Source organism: Oculina patagonica, chromosome 13 (genome assembly GCF_052425735.1).
Source record: "Oculina patagonica isolate OP01 chromosome 13, crgOcupat, whole genome shotgun sequence".
In the NCBI taxonomy this organism is placed as follows: domain Eukaryota; kingdom Metazoa; phylum Cnidaria; class Anthozoa; order Scleractinia; family Oculinidae; genus Oculina; species Oculina patagonica.
In genome coordinates, this window is record NC_135770.1 from 30,938,068 (window position 1) to 30,959,890 (window position 21,823).

Genomic DNA, 21,823 nt, shown 5'->3' on the forward strand with positions numbered 1-21,823 from the left:
GGATACAACAGCATTTTAATATTAAATATCTCAGTATTCTTATTGGCACTGTCTAAAGTAAAGACTTTTAAGCGAACTTTAAATCTTTATTTAAAACATCAAGCATAATTCCAAGCCTTTCTTTATGGTCTCTCATCCTTGTAATCATTTTAATACTAGAAATTAAATTTTACTTGCTCGAATATTTTTTAATTTGTTTATTTAAGTTTGCAAATTCGATATCACTGCAATTATCTTTTTTACTAATCAGTGAATGCCTGTTTGAACAAAACGACAGAAAACAACCAAAAAACAACAGTAATAAGGCTAAACCTGACAGAACGTGCATTCGAGGGGATTGTACTTGATTCTGACGGTACAGTAGACCTGTTTGAGGGCGGATTTACACAATCATCATACAGATCAAAATCAATTTTTGTGATGCCGCAAATTTGCGCAGTTTTGCAATCTTCATCGCACAGCTCGCCCCCAGCACTCACAGAGTTGAATAAGTAGTATTTACGAAAGTTGGCGCTTCCTTGAGGCTTAAAAGTCTGCACCAATGAGTGAAGAGACTGCGGGCTCACATCTGATATGCTGAAGGCTTCCGTGGCTTTGTATTCTATTTGCCATTCGGGTTTGTCCATCAGGTTGGCTTGGGTCAGGTTCAAAAAGTATTGCCAAACATCCTGTTGAAAGAAAACAAGAACAGAACCCGGATTGATATGATTTCACTCTGTGAGCCAGAGTGGGAACATACAAATAATCCTTAACGGCCTACGTTCATTTCATAAGAAGCTTGTTAGAATGATTAGCCAATTTATGTAAATATCAACAAAGAAAATTATATTCGAGGGTGATCATTTCTTTCAACTCTGTTCTTGGCTACTTAAGCATTGTGAAAAACAAAAATACTAGATGCTCTTTTTGCTTCAAAGAAAAAAAAAGTATACAAGCTTAAAAGCATCTAAGAAAGAAAAATCTTTAAAAGGACGCTTTGGGTTGGTTTTAATTCATCCACAGTTTTCAAGGAATATTTGGAGCTTTCTTTTAAGCCGTTTATTTAAAGGGAACACACCAACAGAAGACTATGACGGCCAGTTTTAACTAATCTCAATCTCTTCAAATGCCTCCGGTCCGTCCATCCATTTATTGAGCCTTTCTTTCGTTCCGTCATTCGGATAGTCTTTGGGTTGGTCAGTGGTTTGGTTGGCGGGCGGGTGGGTTGGGTGAGTTGCATGGTGAATCGGTGGGCAGGCGGGTAGGTGGGTAGGTAGGTAGGTAAGTAGGTAGGTAGGTAGGTCGGTCAGTCGGTCGGTCAACTTACCCATCAGAAAATCACTCTTTTTTCCCTCAAGATCTGCTTTTACTTTATTTAGATCATGGATCAGCGAGATCAACGATTTCAAAAGAAAAACATACACCAGTTACCTTGACATGCGTAGTGTTTCTGTCGTATTTATAGAGTCGGATACCAGGATTGTTGTAGCCAACAGTCGGCAGTACAGTCTTCCATGGTGTTACGGCTGGACACAAGAAAAGGGAATTTCGTGGGACTCCTATGGAAAAGGCAGACACATTATTAAAATTGTGAAGAAATTATTCAACCTGACATGAGCGTGGGACAACCGGTATCTGGGAGGCCATGGGTTCGATTCCCGTCGGGGATTCAGATTTTTTCTTTGTCCCACGCTCGTGTCATATTGAATAATTTCTTCACTATTTATTACCGAGCTTAAAAAATTTACCATCTTATTATTTACTACACATTATTAAAATTCCAACACAAACAAAGGGTGTCAAATGAAATTGAAGTTTCCATTGCACACGTCTAAAACTACCGTAAGAAGTAAAATGGATGGCAGTTAGTGTGGAAAGTTAGTGTTGCAAGATTTGGATCTTAGCATGGGGCGGGTCATGGTGCGTCTATTTTGCGTGCAAAACCACAAAAAACAAAAGCATGCCGTGCCAGGGCTGACCTTGGGTCAAATATTTTCCCGTCTAGCCCTGCCACTCAATAGAGAGATTAATAAAGGTTCGAATAAAATGTTCCGGGTTTTTTCGGTTAATGCAAAATTTATCATGCTATATAAAATTAATCCCTCATAAAAATAGGGAAAAAATCCCACATTCACGACAAACACAGACTCATTAGGGACATTAAGCATGACGATATGCGGCAAACGGCAAACGCGAGCTTGTCTTTCATTTTTTTTACCATTTTATCGAATTCTAAAATCAATCCCTCATAAAATTAGTGAAAAAATCCCACATTCACGACAAACATAAAACTTCTCATTTCCGCGTACAAACGCCAAACGGCAGACTGCAGAACTTGAATTTTTGCCGTTCGCGGGAAAAATAAACGTCATGCTTAATCTCCCTATTTCCGCGTACGAACGCCGAACGACAGACGGCAAGAGTTGAGTTTTTGCCGTTCGCGGGTAAAATAAACGTCATGCTTATTCTTAATTAGAAATGTGCGAATTGAAATGTAATTAACTTCCTATTTAGTTTTTCCTCGCTTTAATTGTATAATGTTCTACTCATCCGCAGTTCAGTCATAGTGAACGAAATGACAAAACAAAGGAAAACTGCTAAAAAAATAACGATAAAAAAATTACGGAACGAGGCTGTTTAGCTATTACTCCATGAGCGCGGGTTGAGTTTGTGATGATAATTAACATGGCGAAGCAAGTTGCGCCAAGTTGGGTAAAATAAGCGCGAATGGCATAGACCAGGTGTTCCTTTCTTCGAAGCACGCATGTTGCGGGAACTTGAAAGCGATTCAATTGCCGGCAACATTGTTGCCCAAATTTTGTTGGGGTTGATTCGTGAAACACATTCGCCGTCGACTTTTAGCGCAATTTGCTGAGGTAGCTGCCCGCGCACGCAATGTTACGTCAAAAATCGTCCTGTGTAACATACATTTGCCGCAAGTTGTAGATGTTGCGTCAAAAGTTGTTCCGTGTAACATGGATAAAAATCAACGACATCACCTATACCATAAGACACAAAACTCTTAGAAATCGCTTCGTTTTGATGCCGCAAATTCATTTCTAAATTACATAAGTACCCTTTACGGCGTAAAATGGTTATTCAGAAGTGAACAAAAAGTAATAATAATTTCCTGTCTAATGCTTTTGGGTTTCAAGCGGTTCAGTGCTTCATATTATACTAACAACTTTTTTTTCGGCAAACGTCTCAAAGAAAATTAATGTTCATTCATCAAGTGGTTGAAATAAAAATTAATCGGTTTACCCATCTGCGACACGAAAGAAACGGAAAAAAGGGTTAATGACAAAACGCAAAACTGGTCTAAACACTTGAAAATCGTTTACGTTATAGTATGTCACCGAGAAAATGGAATTGTCAAAACTGTGAACTAAATGTTAAATAGTTTTATTTCAAATTCATGCTACAGTTGCCTTCGGATGTTTGTGGTCCAATTAAACAAATCACTTTTCTGTTTGCCCTAAAAACGTTTAAACTGAGGTAAAGTCGCAATTTTATTTGTTAAAAAAAATGTATAAATCCCTTGACATTTTTGCTACTTAAATAAAGTCTACTGAACTTCAATGCACTGATCGAGCTTTAAAACAGTCCTGAAAAAACGTTCAAATGTGAAAGCGCGAAAACTACAGTGAACTACAATAACTGTCTTTAAGGCCTAAGCAAACTGAAGCAAGCAATAATCTTGTGTCTGCGACTTGTCGATATGCTTAACTATTTGCATGATACTCCTAAAGATTTTCAGTTTATTTTATTATTGCAGCGCTTAAATTCGGGCGATAATAACTGCTTTAGCTCATCACGTATACTAGGTAAGCCAATACGATGAGCCAGGGTTACGCGTGATATTTTCTTAAAAAGAGGGAAAAGAAAGGGTAAAAAGAACAATGCAACTCGTAAGTAAGACTGTTTATTTACGCTGTAATAAGCGTGAAGATATGGGTAATATAATTCTAAATTATTACAATATTGAATTCATTTAATACGTTGTTTGGAGCGTAAACATTAGTAATTTAAAAAAGGAAAAAATTCCAAGCATTCAAGAAAAAACTAACACAGAGACTCAGAGGATAGTGCAGAATGCGATGGAGCAGATCACTTGAAACTATGATGTTTAAGTTTTAGTTGCTTTATAAACTGACATTTATTAACGAATCGCTTACTTCAATTGTTTAGAAATTAAATTTATACATTGTAACTTTGACAGAATGCGTTTATTACACGAGATGTGAAACTTTTATCAATTCAGACCACGGGCCAATGCAGTACTTAATTTTGTCGGCTTCTCTTCGGTTGACATAATTTCGTCCAATAAATTCTTTTTTTTTTTCAAGGTTTAATTGAGATTCAGATTGGAAAAAAATTCAAAAGCATCAAAGTTTGCATTTAAAGGGACACTGTCATGGGGATTCTAATGCTCTCCGGTAAAAAGTACTAAAATCGGCAAAAAGGTCTTCTCGTACATGAAATGCACCTAATACATCAAGATGGAGGTATGAGGTAAATTGTTGTTGAAGGAAGAAGGGAGCCATAATAATTTTCAGATGCTTTTCCAGTCCACAGAGACAAAACTTGAAAAAATCAGCCAGACTTTTTCAAGTTGAGCTCTGAAGTTCCTGAAGGCATCACAATAATATCACCTATTTATCGCTTCAGTAGACTTACATGTGATATTTTTAAAAAATAGGACAACTATTCGTAGTTTGCATATGTCTTTAGGCTCTTGAGTTTTTGAAGTTGCTGACTGTTGACAGTGTCCCTTTAAACGTCACGAAACAGCAGTTTCAGGAACAGAACAGAAACGCAACGATAACGAAGATACTTCATTCTTCGCCAATTCAAAACCACTTCTTAGATTTCTTTGCCCTCATGCTGACTGATTACCGCGGTCGGACATTGCTTGGTCGTCAGGGAGTGAGGCATCAGATGAGGGCGCCACAGAGCTAATAACGAGGGTGAACATCTTCTTGTACTCAGCTCGGAAGTTATTATTCATGACGCCATAAATGACGGGGTTGATGGCACTGCTTAGGAACCACAGGCAAGTGGCGAAGATGAAAACCTAAAACGGAAAGAGAACGCTACGTTAAGGTTGTAATCAAATCGAAGTTTGATAATAGAAAAGTCGCAAACGTGGAGTTGAGCGACTCATCGTATAATATCGCTGACTTAATGCAAATTTAAAATTTATAAGCCATATGCATGCAATTGAAACAAAACAGCTGCTTTTGAATATAAAATACTCAAACAATAAAATTAATTTGATTCAGAGTTTTTGATCCACAAAATGTCTTTCCAGAGGGAATTCCTAAAATGTTATATTCTTCTTTTTTGGTGTAAGGGTCAGACTTGCGCCGAGTTCTATCGGGCTGTTACAGCAAAGGTCCTGCGCCATCGTCAGTTTTTCGTGTAAACAAAAAAGGAATAGCATAACATCCAAGACGATAATTTTCTTATTACTGTAATTAGCATTATAACAGACATGTGAATACAGCAAGCTAAAACAAAAGTATTTGTATATACAATTAAGTACTAATTCCGTATTGCGTTAAGTGACGATTTGCAATTTCGAAATTAGTTAATCGTCTGTACAATTTTGCTAAACAGGTGATGAACGCCTAATTTAAACACCGCATTTAGATCGCGACAAACAAAATTCGTCTCCGTTATCCTAGAAAGGAATATTAAACAACATATCGATCGTGGAAAAACACAAAACTTACTTTGTTTATCAAAAATACAAGTAGCCCGATTGACTGATAATTTATTTTGTAAATAGTATAGTTGTTAAAAGTTAAACAGTGCTACATAATCGCAGGAGGAATTACCAAAAGAACATCAAGTTTCGGTCTCTCTAAAGCTCCGATATTAAAATTTGTTTTGGTCTACTTTTATAAGCTTAGTTAATCCTTCTCTTGCTTTCTTAGCTTAAAAACGTGAGGATGCGCTTGTTTGATGAGAAGAAATAAATTTACATTATTTCTTTTTCGCGATGAGCAAATCAATGCATGAAATTTTCTTACCTGGCGAGGCAGAAGAAGTGGATTGATTTTATCCATGGTGTCCATCACTTCTGACGGGATCCAGCAGACGGTGAAAGCAAAGACGATGGTTGCCACCGCCTTAGCCACGGACACTTCTTCAGTGTGGCTGCGTGCCTGAGCGCTTTGGTTCGCTTGGTTCAGAGTCGGGGCAACGGTTGCGTTATGCTGTTCCACGGCGCGGGATACCTTCCAGTAACAGACCACGATCACGGCGTACGAGAAGACGAAGGAGCCGTAGAGCCAAGCGTTGAACGTATAGATGGCGGCGGGTCTCATCATTCGCCTCCAGCAAAGCAAGTACCCCGGGCAGAAGAAGAAGTCATCCAGAGACAGCAGATTTGGGAGACCGTTGATGATCAGCGCCACGAACCAAACGCCGGCGATCAGGAGCAAAGTATTCTTCTTCGTGAAGATCTTCCTGTAAAGGTTTCGCTTCTTGACACACAGGTACCGATTGAAGGCCGTCAAAGCCATGAGATAGATCGACACTTGTGCCAGAACGGCCATTGCGAAAGCATGGGCTTTGCAGACGGTGTCACCGAAGCGCCTCTTGCTGTTCATGGCGGCGTCCACAGTCAGCGGCATGACGGTCGCAGCGGTTAAAAGGTCTGTAAACGCTAACGCGACAATCAGCATTGTGGTAGAGGTACGTAGCCTGGGGTTGCGGTATACGATGAAGCACAAGATGGCATTTCCCACCAGCGCGGCCACATCAATGGTCAAAAGCACTGTGGACTCGATCACAACAATTGGTTTGCTTCGAGCTTCGAGTTGTTCTTGCAGCAAAGCCAGTACATCGACGCTGGCGTCTCCAGGGTCAATGTTGTTCATGATTCAAACATGAACAGTGATCGAAATAGAAGTGAAGACGATTAAATGCAATTTCATGGAAACGTTTATTTTTGATATCCTGGTTTGTCTCCAAACCGCGAACCTATAAGATTCCTCGCTTTTGTTTCCATCACAGTAACCGGTGACTGTGTGCAGTTTTGTAGAACACAATAACATACAAAGAAAAAGATTTGCCTCTTCTTCGCACTTCCTTGTCGTAAACAAAACTGAAGTTAACGGTTCTAAAGGAAAACCTGAGAACATTCAGAACCTTCTCGGATCTTTGATGTAAAACACTACGAAGGCCGTCCTATTATCAGACAGGATGCACGTTAATTTGTTCGCTTCTAATGCAAGCACGGATCCTGTTCCACATAGGACGTAATAATTACTCTCTTAATAAAGTTTAAATAAAAGCAGTGGGTGCGATAATGAGTTCAAAGCGGCATGTAGGCCCCTTCTTGCTCCGAAATTTAACTAGCTTTTGTAGTATTCTTTTAATATATACCGTCAACTGTCCACCTCATATTTAACACCTGTTCAGAAGAGAAACAAATCGTGTTTACCGTGGCGGGAGTGTCGAATCGAACATGCAAACTATTTAAATAGTATAAGCGAACTTTTCCTTGTGAAAAATAAAGAACGATACAATACATTAAATAAAACTCCGCCAACAGTTCAAAAACGACACGACAAATTCAGCTGAATGTAATTACGAAGTTTGAGGGGCTTTTGTTGTATTTCATTAAATTCATTCACCGACTTTTCGAATTCACCTGTATAGTCACACGTTTGTTTTTTAGCGTCGCCTTGAGTGCCGTCTGTCGAACCGTACAAGCATGTGCGAAGCTCAGTTTCCTTAAAAAAAAAACACACGAAAAAAAAACCCGAAAAAAATAAATAAAAATGCAAATAATTAAATACGACTTGAAGAGACTGACATCCAATTCAAAAAATCCCCAAGCCGACAAATTTAAATCAATGTATTTGCCTTACATGTTTATTTAACGGGATATTTTTCGCTTGTCAAAGATTTCATTTAATCCATTCATTTTTATTGGTTATTTAAAGCAGCAACTCCTTTATACACCCAAGCAAAAGTAAATTTCACTGAAAACGACCTTTTGTAAGGCTATTTGGTGGTTCTCCTGTAAAACTCTTTTAAGCTTTGTTCCATTATAAACAATTGCTTTTGCGATATTTTGGTCAGAATTAAGAGATACTATTGGTTTTTCACAAATCGCACGAACGGTTTTAATGAAACGTTTGAGCAAATTAAACACCCAGCGAGAAATCCTCTTACACTTTAATAAACAAAGATATCTTGTTATTAAATTCTCAGCTTGTTTGCTGTCGGTTAACAGCGCTGGCGCTTTACCATGCATAGAAAATGGTGTGCGATGGATGTGTTTGCAATTTTGTTCGTCGCCACAAATGCTGGCTAAAATCATATGAAGAGCATTTGTTCGTCAAAAGCAAACAGTTACAGTCAACTATGCTTTGTAAAACACAAATTTTAACACGAAAAATGTATCGGAAATTGCATTTATAACTGAATTACGACTACTACATTAAATGAGCTCAAAAAACAACAAACAATTCTTGACGGGAAGGTCCCAAATCCGACACAATTTCGTACAGAGAAGTGAAAAGTGATGGTTTATTATCAACTTGGAGTTGGCACATTTTGTAAATATACCTTATTGATTGCGTGCACGAATGTTGAATGGAGCGCAGCAAGGTCCATGGAGGGCCGAAATTCTCCTTCTGTGGTGATAAGCAATCTTGTAGTCAATATGAGATTTTTAAATCAATTTTATGAGTTATTTCTTTCGAAATAATTAAAAAAAAAGACAGAAAGCATGCTTAAAGGGACTGTGTCACGGATTTTAGCTAAATTAAGGCATGGGAAATGAACATCAAATTCGTTGAAATATACAAATAATCTCTTAAAACAGTGAAGGAACATTTTTAAAACACACCAAATACAAAAGAAGGTACGGATGGCCAAAAGCGACGAAGATTGAAACAGACTGCGATATGGGTTTTTGAAATATTGCATGTTGGGCTGAAAAGTTTTTAAAGTTAATCTTGTTTAATTTGCTTGTAACTTTAAATTACAACGCCCAGGAGACACATTTGGCTGCAATGAAGTTATGGTTTTGTCATTTAGATCCATAGAATCAATTTTTTTTTGCAAGTTTGTTTTTAACAATATCACGAACGTACAATGTCAGAACGTTCGCCCAGTTCAATACTTAGAAATATTGGACCGGTAATAACGTATTCTGATTGGCTGATCTCAGTTATTGGCCCTGTCAGCCTTTTAAGGCGTCTAAGTCATGCAATAATGTTTTCACTTTTTACCTTTGCTATCGTAGAAAATTTTAAAGCTGTCACAGTGTTGATGGGCCAAGAAATGGCCAGTGATGACGTCAGCATGTTTCAGTATTGCAGCAATGTAGTCCTTGTTAAACTGAGGGTAAAACCACTTCTTTCCGGGAGCTCTTTCAAAGGCTCCGGGCGGCACGTGACCAATAATGTAGACCTGAAAAAGAATAGCAGATACAACCAGGAGCCTATTACAACTAATAAGTCGGGGGGGGGGGGGGGGATAGGGTGGTGGTGAGAAAAGGGGCTGTTATCAAACGGGGTTTCGAAACCTCCCTTTTTACATTCTTTTCGTGTCGTCCTTTTAAGTATCGCTTCATTCCCTTTTAAGGCTTGTTTGTTACAATAAGTGTCATGTTCTAGATTGAATGGCAGTTCAAACTTATTATTATACTCTTGTTATGGAACGTTGCGAAGGAAGGCTGAGTGGCCATGTGATGTTTAAGATTCTGGATTTGAAATCTGCAGGTTCTTTTACCAAATCCTGCCGCTTGCTGAATTCAATCAGTTTGTTGTCAGTAGGTTTCGGCAGCGCTGTGTAGAAAAAAAGCCAACTCGCCCGCCTTCTAGCACAAATGTTGTAATATCTTATATATTTAGTGCTTTGAAAACATCGAAACTTACCATCAGGATTGTTATTGAGCATACCTTTTCGTTAGTGCGACTTGCATTCGTCAGTATATCGTCTAACCAAGCAAATTGCCCCGCAGGATCAGCAATATTTGCTGTTAGTTTATCGTTTGTGTAGTAGTAGACCGTGTTGAGACTGACAAGGCGTAAGCCAGGTTTAATAAGAACCGTGTAAAATCCACCTGGAGGAAAGAAAATTGTTAGTCTGAAACGATTGCTTTAATTATTAAAAAATAAAATAAATAAAAACTGGAAATCTTAGAGAGAAAACTAAAAGCGAGAAACATTGTGCAGGGATTATGGTATGATAAGAGCAAGCACTATTTATAAAGAAACATTTATCCATGAAAACACATTTAACTAGAAATATTTAAATATGTACGTTGAGGCATTGGTGTGATCGAACGATCGAAAACAATCGATCAATCAATCAATCAATCAATCAATCAATCAAACAATCAAACAATCAATCAATCAATCAAATAATCAATCAAGCAGGCAATCAATCAAACAAGCAATCAATTAAGCAAGTAAGCGAGCAATCAAACAATCGATTTAATCAATCAATTAATCAATCCGTGAATAAGTCAGTCAGTCAGTCAAGCAGTCTTCGGTCGGTTGGTCATTCGTTCGTTCGATCGTTCGGTCGTTCAGTCGGTTAGTCATTCGATCGGTCGGTTGGTCAAAAGACCTAAATTTAAGAAGGAAATAAAGGAAAAGTACAAACAAATCTGCATGTGTTGTTCGCATTAATAAAAGAAGTTGACATGCATGTTTCCTATAGTTAGTTTTCGTAATATAAACCAAAGTGTCCTTACCTTTCTTAAAAGTATCGACAGCGTCTTGTGGAAGCCACCGACTCCATAAATCTCCCACCGCATTGTAAATATCATTTGGCTTTGGTGGCATCAGGTGTTTGGGGTGGTAGTCATGGTTACCGAGGGCTGGATAAACCTTCGTGGTTGGGAAGACTGTGCTGAGCAGCTCCGTCATGTTCTTCACAGTTTCTATTACTTCCTCTGTGCTTAGTTCACTGTTTGGTACGTGAGGCATGTCATCGCTATAAAGAAGGGAAATAAAATGAACATTTCAAATATTAAAACACAAATACTTTCGTAAGTCGTGTCACAGTCGTTTCACTGGCATCATAAAAAAGAAAATGAAGGCAGGAGTGGAAGGCGGGTGGTGAAAGAGTGGAGAATTTCGCTCAAAGAATATTATTTAATTTTTCTTTGCGTCTTGCGTGGATGTGACCTGGAGGGACGGATTCCGGTCCGTTTTGACTAAAGTCGTAAGTCCCTGAGTCGAGTATGAATGCGAGACAAGGGGTCGAAATTGGTCCTACTGGCTTAATCTCTTTAAGAGGCAGCGGAATCATCATTGCAAAAGAAAATCTATGGGTATTTCCCTTTTTGGCCTTACGTACTCGTGTTGCAGTACACACATATCTTTTGCATTATGAACTAATGTACAGCATTTCCATAAAACAAAACATATACTGGAGAATAAGAGCGGGTGTTTGACTTCATATTGGAACATTGCACTGCAACATTGCAGACTTCCCATCAAAAGAACATCCGGTTTTGGATATGCGACATGCGATAGTTTTTCCTTTTCCCCTTTACAATATCGTGTAGTAAGATAAACCAATCCCTCCTGTTGCTTCCTATTGTGCTACATTGTTTGGTAACGGGGATCTTTGTTTTATAGGATTCGTAAGGAATTTGAATGTCTTACCCTGTCCAAATAACGAAATCAGGATTGGGCTCAATGTCCTTCATGGCGAAAACAGACGAGTTAATGAGGCGCCAGGGCGAATCACACAAATAGTTACCCCATTTGCCAGATTGACTTGGCTTCTGGCTGTTAGGGGTCTGAGAGTTACAGATCTTGTCTGGGTCCGTGGGGGACTGGTAGGTCTTGTCAAAGTGAAAATCTGTAACCTGCCAGAAACTTCCTAAAAAAGGACACAAGAAATTAACAGCTATGTCCCTTTGATTTAGAATTAAAAAAAAAAAACGCCACAAGCGCGTGGATTGGTAGCGCGAGCACCATAGTTAGCACGAACGAACTTCTACTTGACTCTGATGAAGGTGAATAGTAAAGTCACCGAAAATTTAGGTTATAAAAAACAGATCGGCTTAAAAATATTTCATTTCATAAATTTCCTTTACCGATCGCAATACTAGGGTCAGTATTTTCACTTAAATTAACCCTGATTTTCCGATGAAATGAGTGGTCTAGCGTGGCGTGACGTGACGTGTAATCTGTTAGGCGTGATTGTGTGAAGTGTTGTGTTACACTGCTATTGTGATTTTAAAAAACAGCTCAACTACAGTCTATCTCTTTGTTCCAGGATTGTTTTACGTGACTTGTCCACAATTTTGGAAACTTTTCTCAATCGGGTTGTCAAAGAGCCGCAGGTATTATGTATCATTCAATACCACTGAATTTACAATTCTAATTACTACACGCGAGTAGAAACACATATATTAAAGTAAGTTTTGAGGAGAAAGTTTCGAAAGAGTGTTGTCAACTCGATAGTACGTTGCCATCCCTCCCTACCCTGTGCTGCTTGCTCTGTAAAGAAAATTTTGCTCCCTTCCCCCCACCCTCGATTTGTCAGTCTCACGACCTTCGGATCAGATTAAACGAACTCGCCAATATACTTCCATATTGAGGAACCTTTATTCTAGATCGGTAGTAAAACCTTGATGCAAATAACCCCTTAAAGCTTAAAATCGCAATTCTTGTAGCGGGTTGTGATACATTTCTTTTCGTAATGTCTGGCTCTGATGATCAGTTATATTTGGTAATAAATAAGACCAAAAAACGTGTGTAAATATAACTCATTAAATATTCCGTCATCGTTATCTGCTGGCTAATCGTGCAATCTAGCAGATGTTTACCACTCTAAGAATTAAAGAGTCTAATACATAACTGTACGCTTACCGTGCTCCAGTACTACGGGCTTAAACTGCAAGAAAAAGATCAGGATAGCTAGCGCCTTCATGATTTCGCCAAATGCAACGTCATGCAAATTTTTCCAAACTTCCGCTTGTTGTATCGATCAAGTATGTATCAGCTACAGCAGGCTATCTGTATCTGCACTGTCTGTGCGATAAATGCAAAAACATAGAGTAACTAATGGAAAACGTCAGTGATGATAACGAACGAATGTCGCAAACTCTGAATCGACGAGTCGCTTCCTTCTCTTCCCAGAAAGGAAAGGACTCTTTTAATATTTAACAAACACTTGTGGACGTTGAATAGTCACGTCACTTGCAAACCGGAAGTCATGCACTGCGTCAGTCCAATTCAGGTTTTCGAAAATTGAAGAATCCGTTGAATCTGTGTATGCTCGTTATAAACGATATTCTATTTGATATGCCCATACATATTTACTCTGACTTCCATTGTATTTCGCTCGCCCTTTTGAGATGCAGTTACCATAAATTTTCAGAACAGTGAGTCACGCACCCGGGTCACGCAAACCACCATCTAATCTTTTTATGTTTTTAGTTTGTTCTATGCATATGGTAATGAAAATTTTTTCAGAAGAGTTTCAAATCCCCCGGCAGCTCTTCGGCAGTTGAACTGCTCTCGGATATTCCAAGCCCCATCATTGTGAAACATTGCATTGACAACTACACAAGCTTTCTATTTGCTATTTCCATTTGCTAGTCTCTGACCATTCTGCTTATGTGAATGAAGGGCCTTTCAAAATATCTCGAACAAACCCACCGAACGGTCGATTAATCGAAGTACTGTATCCATACTGTATTTTAAGGACGTTCGCGCCAAAATTTTTCTACTCGATAGATTTCTTTAATTTTTTTGCTGCGGTCAGATAATGAGTTACTTGTGTCAGAAATGCAAAAAAAAGTTGGGTCACCGACTTCGTTTCAGAGAAAAGTGTGTGGAAAACTACCCTAATTTTGAAAAATTGGCGCACGGTAATTCAGCATGGTTTGCAGGGTTTGTGGTTAAAAATATCGAAGATAAGTAAACGGAGGCTAACGATCTTAATCACATTTTGTAGAAGTGCGTCTGTTGCGTAAATAATTCTTAGTTTTGCCATCTTTTTGTAAAATTTAACCCTGGAAAAACGAATTTGAAACTGTCGTACGGCAAAAAGGAAAGCTTAAAAAAGTGGAATTTAAACCGTCAGTGTGACAAAAAAATCAAACTTCCACTCGATAGATTTTTTTTATTTTCTCACAAAACGTAGATATCAATTAACAAAAGTAGTCCATTAAGAAAAAAGTAGGGGTCACCGACCATTTAAGAGAGCAAATTACAAGCGAAGTTAGTGGAACGGCAACTCACCCTATAAGTTCTTAGAAATTTTACTCAGCGCGCGCGCTCAAAGTATGGCGTGGCACGGCGTTGCGACATGAATTACGTGCGCAGTAGGGATGCGCATAAACAATTAGCGCGAACGTCCTTAAGGGGTCATTCAAGTTAAAAATTACGAAAAGAAATGCAGTATCCCTTCTGTGGGTATGTGAAAGGGGTACCTTTTCTTTCAAAAAAGGTATATATAAGGGTAAGGATTTGGGCCTCAGAGCAGAGCCTCCCCATACAAATCTTCTTTTCAAGTAACCATGAAGATGTTTGGCGAGTTAGCTTCCAAGCCCCATGCAAGTCACAAGTTAGTTTCAATGGCGGATTTAGGGGAGGGGCCCGTGGGGAGGGAGGGTGCGGACCCTCACCTCAGGATTTTAAGGCCAAACTGAATCCCGAAGGGCCGAGAAAAATTATTTTCAAGAGCGGCCCCCCTCTTATTGCAAGGTCTGTATGATCAGAACCCCCACTTACTTGAGGGTCTGGATTCGCCACTGAGTTTGATATTAACGACATTGTAATCTAACAACACAGCATGTATTTGATGTTTGAGAAATCTTTATTATTATATTATTACTTATACTGTACACTGACTCGTTACTTTATTGAACCTTAATAGAATCTCACAAAGTGTTGCAAAAAATAAAAAAAAAATCATTGCAACATATCACAACCAGAACAATTCGAAAATTCTAAGATGTAGTTAGGAAAGGGCCAAGTTAACTCAAGCACCCTTAAACAAGTAAAAGATCATGATATTCTGCCAAGACAATAAGATAACAATATAATTAAACCAGTACACTCCAAAGGGAGCCTATACAGAAAATCTCTTGGCACATCTGTGTTCCGTTATTATGTTTCACAAAAGAAACGAAAATAACTCAGCCTTTGTAAAAGTATTTTATTTTCCAGGGCACATACCTTAAACTCGCGTTGAATCGCTTTAAGCTTTACAACGAAAAAAAAAAGACAATCAGTAAACTTTCTCTTTCGCATTTAGCCTTAAGGTGTCACGTGACACAATGAACACTGGTACATGTAAAACGGTGGTATATCCAAGAGTATCCCTCGAAACTAACGTAACAGGCTTTCTTGTGTTTCGCTCTCACCACAAAATTGTTCCCTTATCGAAACGGATATATCATGTCCGCGACCAGATTTTGGCACAATGTTGCATTCTTGCCAGTGGTAGGTAATTGTTTATTTTAAAAAAACTTTTTAAAATAGTTTACTGGCTACGAAACAGGAGAAAGTAAAATTCGTCTTCTTTAGTTTGGTCTGACCAATATCACTAAATTATACAAATAACTTGTAGCATAGCCGTATTTTTTTAAAACAGGCATTGCTCATTATCTTCAAGAAACGTAAAAGGATCCCCACCTGCCAATGCGGGTGTTGGATTATTGTACGGAGAATATTGAGGAGTGCTTCTGCTTGCACCTGAAGATGGCTCCACTGTTTGTGTACAAGTGGCTGGCTCTGGTATATCAGTTTTAACTGCCTGATGAATAGGGGGATATGCTGGTCCGGGATTGCTTCTACTTGAACTAGAAGAGTGATGTTCAGATTGGTAGCTATAGTCAGTGGGTCGTATAGTTCTATCGTCGCTTACTACTTGATGAACAGGACATGGTGGATTAATGTCGCTTGTGCTTGAAGAATGTTGTTGGCCAGTGACTGGTGTAGTTGGAGCTTCTCTGACTGCTTGATGTATAGAAGGATAGGCTGGATAGCTGTCACTTGAAGGATGTACTTTAGGTTGGTGGCCAGTGTCTGGCGCATTTGCATCCTCTTTGACTGCTTGGTGAATTGGAGGATAGGCTGGATTGCTTCCACAAGCACTCAATGATTGTTCATCAGGTTGTTGGCCAGTGTCTGGCACAGTTGTATTATCTTTAACTGCTTGATGAACAGGAGGATACGCTGGATTGCTTCCACTTGAACTTGAAGAGGAATCTTCAGGTTGTTGGCCAGTGTCTGGCAGAGTTGTATTATCCTTGACTGCTTGGTGAATAGGAGGATACGCTGGATTGCTTCCACCTGTATCTGAAGAGTGATCTTCAAATTGTTGGCCAGTATGTGGAACACATGAATCATCTTTGACAGCTTGGTGAATTGGAAGATAGGCTGGATTTCTTCCACTAGCACCCAATGTTTGTTCATCAGGTTGTTGGCCAGTGTCTAGCGGGGTTGTATTATCTTTAACTGCTTGCTGAATAGGAGGATAGGCTGGATTGCTTTCACTTGGACTTAAAAAGCAATTTTCGGGTTGTTGGCCAGTGTCTGGCGCCATTGTGCTATCTTTGACTGCTTGGTGAATAGGAGGGTAGGCTGGATTGCTTCCACTTGAACTAGAAGAGTGTTCGTCAGTTTGTTGACCAGTGTCTGGCGGAGTTGTATCATCTTGAACCGCCTGATGGATAGGAGGATAGGTTGGATTGCTTCCACTAGTATTTGAAGAGTGATCTTCAGATTTTTGCCCTTTGTCTAGTGTTGTTTTATCTTCAACTGCTTCATAAAAAGGAGGACAGCCTACATTGCTTTCACTTACAACTGAAGAGCTCAAGTGGTCTTCCGATTGATGGCTAGAGTCTGGCGGAGTTATTTCATCTTTAACTGCTTGATGAATAGGAGGATACGCTGGATTGCTGCAGCTTGTTCCAGACGAGTGTTGGTGGCTAGTGACTGGTGAGTGTGGATCTTCTCTGGTTGCTTGATTAACAGGCGGACACGCAGGATCAGGCGCTAAGGTGTGCTCTACAGGTTGATGGCCAGATGGGGTAACGGTTTTTTCTTTTACTGCTTGCATAATAGGTGGATATGCTGGATTTCTTCCTCTTGTACTAAGAGAGTGCTCTTCAGGTTGGTGGCCCACGATGGGATGATTTGGTGGACTTATTTCGTTAGGCAATTGGTCTTTGACTGTTTCCATGACGAATGAATTCCTTGTGTTATTTTGATACGAGTGAGGCATTATCCTGTCTACCTCTACCTTTTCAGTGGCACATTCTTCCAGGCCAGTTGCTATGGATACCAGCAAAATCTGCATTAACTGATTACCAAATCTACTGGCCTCGTCTCGTAGTTGTCTAATGTATTGCTGGGTGAATGCTAAATGGTATTCTCTTTCCTCGATGGTAGATGGTTGCAGCACAATTGAGTTACCTTGATACTTGGTGAACTTCAGTGCTAACGTCCCTGGTGTTGAGTGGCCAACCTAAGCCAAATAAGACGGTTGTACATGCAGTTTAATATGTGTAGTGATTAAGAATACCTTTTTGTAGCTACACGAGATAATTTATGGGTGTTGGGGGTGTCATGTGAATTTCGCCTAGTTTTCATAGATGGTGCATTTTTTAAAGAAAACTTTCCATTATTTTCTAGTTCGTTATCCGCCTTATTATCTTCCTTAATCTCAACCATCCTTGCTTCTTTTATGGTGTATTATTACGGACCTTTTTTGGCGCCTAAGGAACAGAAAATCGCAAAACCAAAGAGCATCAGTGAACAACAAGTTTTGCATAAAGTATATAAGAAAAGTCACCTGATAGAACATTTCTCCAGCTTCCAGGTGGTTTGATGGAGCAAACAGGTGAACAATAATTTTTCCATCTTTCACTAAAGGAAAACCCTACAATAATACAAATGAAGTGAAGACAGTGTTTAAGGAAATTTAAGGAGAGGTATTTAGCCTTACAACGGACAATGGAGAAAATAGCCACGCAAGTAAAAATTGAGTATAATACCTTATTGTTACTGATTTTCGCGGGACTTAATTTTCGCGATTTTCGCGATGTTCAAAAAATCGCGAAATTAAAGACCCGCGAAAAATTATTTCAAACGTTTTCTATTGTATTTTTTATGTTAATTACGTATTTTTGGCCAAATCGCGAAAATTAAGTCCCGCGAAATATGCCCGTTCCATTTTCGCGAAATAAGGTACATAACGATGTAATGTTTGTCGACTTATCGTCTACCGATCGTCGAAAGGGTTTTTAATATTGTTAACACGAGGGTCAAAGTTATTTATTGTCTTTTACAGCTACGGAATAGCTTAGTTTTTCAACAATATAGTCATCTGAAAACATAACGTACTAGTTTTTTTCAGGACGTAGGACTAGCAAAATCAAAAAATAAAAGAGAGAGACATGACTGTTGTATTTGTAAGTATGATGGGGTAACACCACGTAACATGTGAATCAGGGACAATTTAAGACAACAGTTTGATTGGTAACGAAATGCAGGGTCTCCAGTGGTGCACTTATCTTTTAATAAGCAGCCATGGGAGTTGTTAATAGCCGGTCCACATTGATGCAGTAAGGGCCCCTGGAGTGCACCTTACCTTACATGGTAGTTCATAGGCCCAGGCAGTAAAGGTATCGCTCTTGCTATACATGCCTTTGAATTTGCGAGGCCCTGCTAGGTTGGGAGGGGGGAGGTTTACGTTATCCCTTATCCCGATAATTTTCAGAGCAGCTATTCCTTATCCCTAAAATGATCACAGCTGTTACCCCTATTTTTTTGTCTTCATTGTCCCCAAAATTGAGTTGTTTTTCCTCATCCCAACTATAATTATTTGAACATGTATCCCTAATCCCTTAAATAATTTTTTGAGTAGTCCCTTATTTCTTTAAACCCTTACAGGGCCTCTTTTGTGTTATCCAAACGTTTTACCAATATTATTGTAAAAATACAAAAGTAATTAACCTCTTCTTTCAGCCTCTCCAGTAACGTAATAGTTGGCCGCAGAAAGTTGTCAGTGAAATTACGCTGTGATCCACCAAATCTTTGATGCAGTATTTCTCTCAGGCCTCTTTCAACCCTACTGCTGCAGGGGTATCTGTCTTGATAATGAACAGCAAGAGCACGTTGTGCCTCGACGATAGCGTCCTGCGCAAAACACCGTTAAAACAAAACCATTCAAATCTTTTCTACGTGCGTATACGTGGGGGAATCTTATATGAAAGGGTCAGAGATGCCCCGAGAGATGCTCATGGCCTCTCTTTTAGGTGTGTAATTACGGTTTTTGGTCTTGGTTAGGCTGTAATGTTTTTTCCGACAAGCTTCCTCGTCTATTTCATAATGGAGTCCCCACCCTGGGGTCTTACTCTCTCCGTTGCAGAAAGCAGGAGGAAGGGAAAAAGCCGCTAAGAGCCAAAACCACTCCGAGAACAATATCCTTTTCACATTTTAACACTTTCATTCATATCATGTACTAACCAATTTGTAATTAGGGAACATTCATATGCCAGGGGGTGGTCTGGCAAGAATTGAGGGGGGGGGGCATGAAAAATCCAGGATGTTCTGAGGGGGGGGTCACCTTCAAATGTTGCAGACAAAGAGGTGGGCTATCTGTTTTCTTGTTAACACCTCTATTCAATAATTATGATCGTGTGTATTACAGTATTAATGTCAATACAAAAGTGGTGCACAAGAACGATGTCCTCCTCACTGTTTTCTTCTGTTTGGAAGGGGGTCAACATGTTTTGGTTTTGTCTATAATGAATCTTGCCAGCCCACCCATGAAAAATATACACAAGCTCAGCGCAATGAGTGTTCTATGATATTTTCGCCTGCGTCGCCTGACTATTGTAAACCAAAGAATATCGGAGCTACCCCTGGTTCGGGTCTCGGCTTGTTTTTCCAGAGAGGAAAGCAATTGATGGTGTTGGTGAACTTGAGAACTGTTGAGAATTCTCACGGAAGCGCAGAGACAGAAAAGGAATAAATATGTTTCCCATGTGTTTGATTCATTGAAGCGCGGTGAAATAGATGAAAAGATTAGCTGGCACGTACAAAAATATTCATTGATTAAAGGTCATTAAAGCCTCATTTAAAATTCAACACGAGCGTTTTGTTTTGAAAACGACACGCACACTAGTTTCACTTTCAATACATGCAAAAATATGAATCTACACAACTTCCGGTTTATGCCAATCTAATTCTTGTTCATTCACTGGGAATAAACACAGCTAAGTTATTCAAGCTTTGCTGACCTCGTAAATTCAACTATCAGTAGAAACTGCAAAACTGTTGTTTATGATCTTGACTTGAATAAAAACAATCTGCTATAATACGCTTCGCTGTTCGCTGTCGTTTGATCGAAGCGTACCTTTTAACTGAGGAACTGTGGGATCTTCACGACAGAAATGAAGTGTATTTTCTTCTCTTTTCTCGCACAAAGGCGACGCATGAAACAGGCGGAAAGAGGTTGAAATATATAAATATACGGCTGTAAACTGTAAACGTGGGTCTGTTGATGTCGTTGATCATAAAACAGCATCGTTGTGCGTTTCAACTGATGGATTTGAAAGTACTACAATATTGTATTCTTACCTCTCTTGCATCAAACGGTGAAGCCATCGATCCAAGAAATACGAGCACCCTTTTACTTTCACTTTCGATGGGAAAATTTTGTTTGTTGGGCAATGTTTACCACGTCTTTGTGACCTTTGTGACAGCAGTGTTTCTGGGAAAGACCGCATGATGCAATTTCAACTTTTTGGAACACTGGACTGGACTGGACTAAAAAGAAAAGAAGAATGACCATTGTTGTTAATCATAAATAAGCAATGGCAGTAATTCATGCTAGTGTTTTGTTCGCCTTTATATATGCAGTGTTTGCATTTGAAGCAATTAGAACACTGAAGACGAAATGATATTTTAAACCATCAGAAAGCACTTTCTACTTTTTAAAGCTATAAACCATTTTCAAAGGTGCACGTACCTGCTGAAACAAGCAGTTAATAGAAATATCACGCAAACTGTGGTTATTTACGAACAAACGCATTGTTGGAAAGATTGTACCTTTTCATATTACTTGACTTTATTAGTTTGCATTTTGTTATATGCAAATTTTTTTCGTTTTCTGTCAGTCTTATTGCTCTTCGAATTTAAATCTAGTTGCTACTTCCATCTCAATGGTCACTTCTGAAGATGTATGTAGAAGCATACAAACGTCAAGTAAAAAGGTTAAATTGTTTTCAACAATGCATTTGTTTGTAATGTTTATCACCGCAGTTTTCATGTTTTTTTTTTTCTAGTTAACCTACGATGGCCAAAGAAAAAGAGAATTTACGATCTCGGCTTAATGTAGTTGACAAACATGCTCTTTATCTGATGTTACAAAAGACTGAAGGGCGAGTAACCCTGCGATGGACTAGCATTTTATCTATAAGGAAGGGGGGAATAGAAATACTGCAAGTCGCTTCATGCTACAGAAACCGGATTTTAAGGGTCGGTCGTAGGAATGAGCTTAATGTAGTTGACTTGCTCTTTATCTGATATTACAAAAGACTGAAAACCATCCAACCACCTTTAGCCGCGGGAGGTGGCGAGAAACCCTGCGATATATTAGCATTCCATCTATAGGGGGGGGGGGGGGATAAAAATACTCCTAGTCGCTTCATGCTACAGAAAACGGAGCAGGGTCCGCCGTATGAACCACTAGACTCGAACACGAACTTTACCTTTTTTGCTTCGTAGGGTCGTTTAGTTTGCCAGATAAACCTGCCAATGATGGACAGTGCACGTATAGTGAAATAATAATCACGGTCAATGCCAGTTCTTTTGACCAACTGACAGCCGCG

General features: G+C 39.2%; 2 protein-coding genes across 2 annotated transcripts; both read right to left on the reverse strand.

The window, feature by feature from the left end:
- LOC144637127 (uncharacterized) lies at positions 1-21,048 on the reverse strand. Its single transcript, XM_078496275.1, has 11 exons — positions 20,571-21,048; positions 18,942-19,124; positions 17,779-17,865; positions 15,572-17,451; positions 12,840-12,952; positions 11,625-11,844; positions 10,706-10,947; positions 9,906-10,069; positions 9,234-9,414; positions 1,411-1,538; positions 1-668 (listed from the first exon to the last, which is right to left on the reverse strand). Exons 1-11 carry the CDS (start codon positions 20,595-20,597, stop codon positions 243-245), a joined length of 3,651 nt encoding a protein of 1,216 aa, XP_078352401.1. The 5' UTR covers positions 20,598-21,048; the 3' UTR covers positions 1-242.
- LOC144636060 (melatonin receptor type 1B-B-like) lies at positions 4,835-7,661 on the reverse strand. The gene is made up of 2 exons (XM_078495202.1): positions 6,015-7,661; positions 4,835-5,053 (listed from the first exon to the last, which is right to left on the reverse strand). Exons 1-2 carry the CDS (start codon positions 6,864-6,866, stop codon positions 4,859-4,861), a joined length of 1,047 nt encoding a protein of 348 aa, XP_078351328.1. The 5' UTR covers positions 6,867-7,661; the 3' UTR covers positions 4,835-4,858.
- Positions 21,049-21,823: the final 775 nt, after the last annotated feature.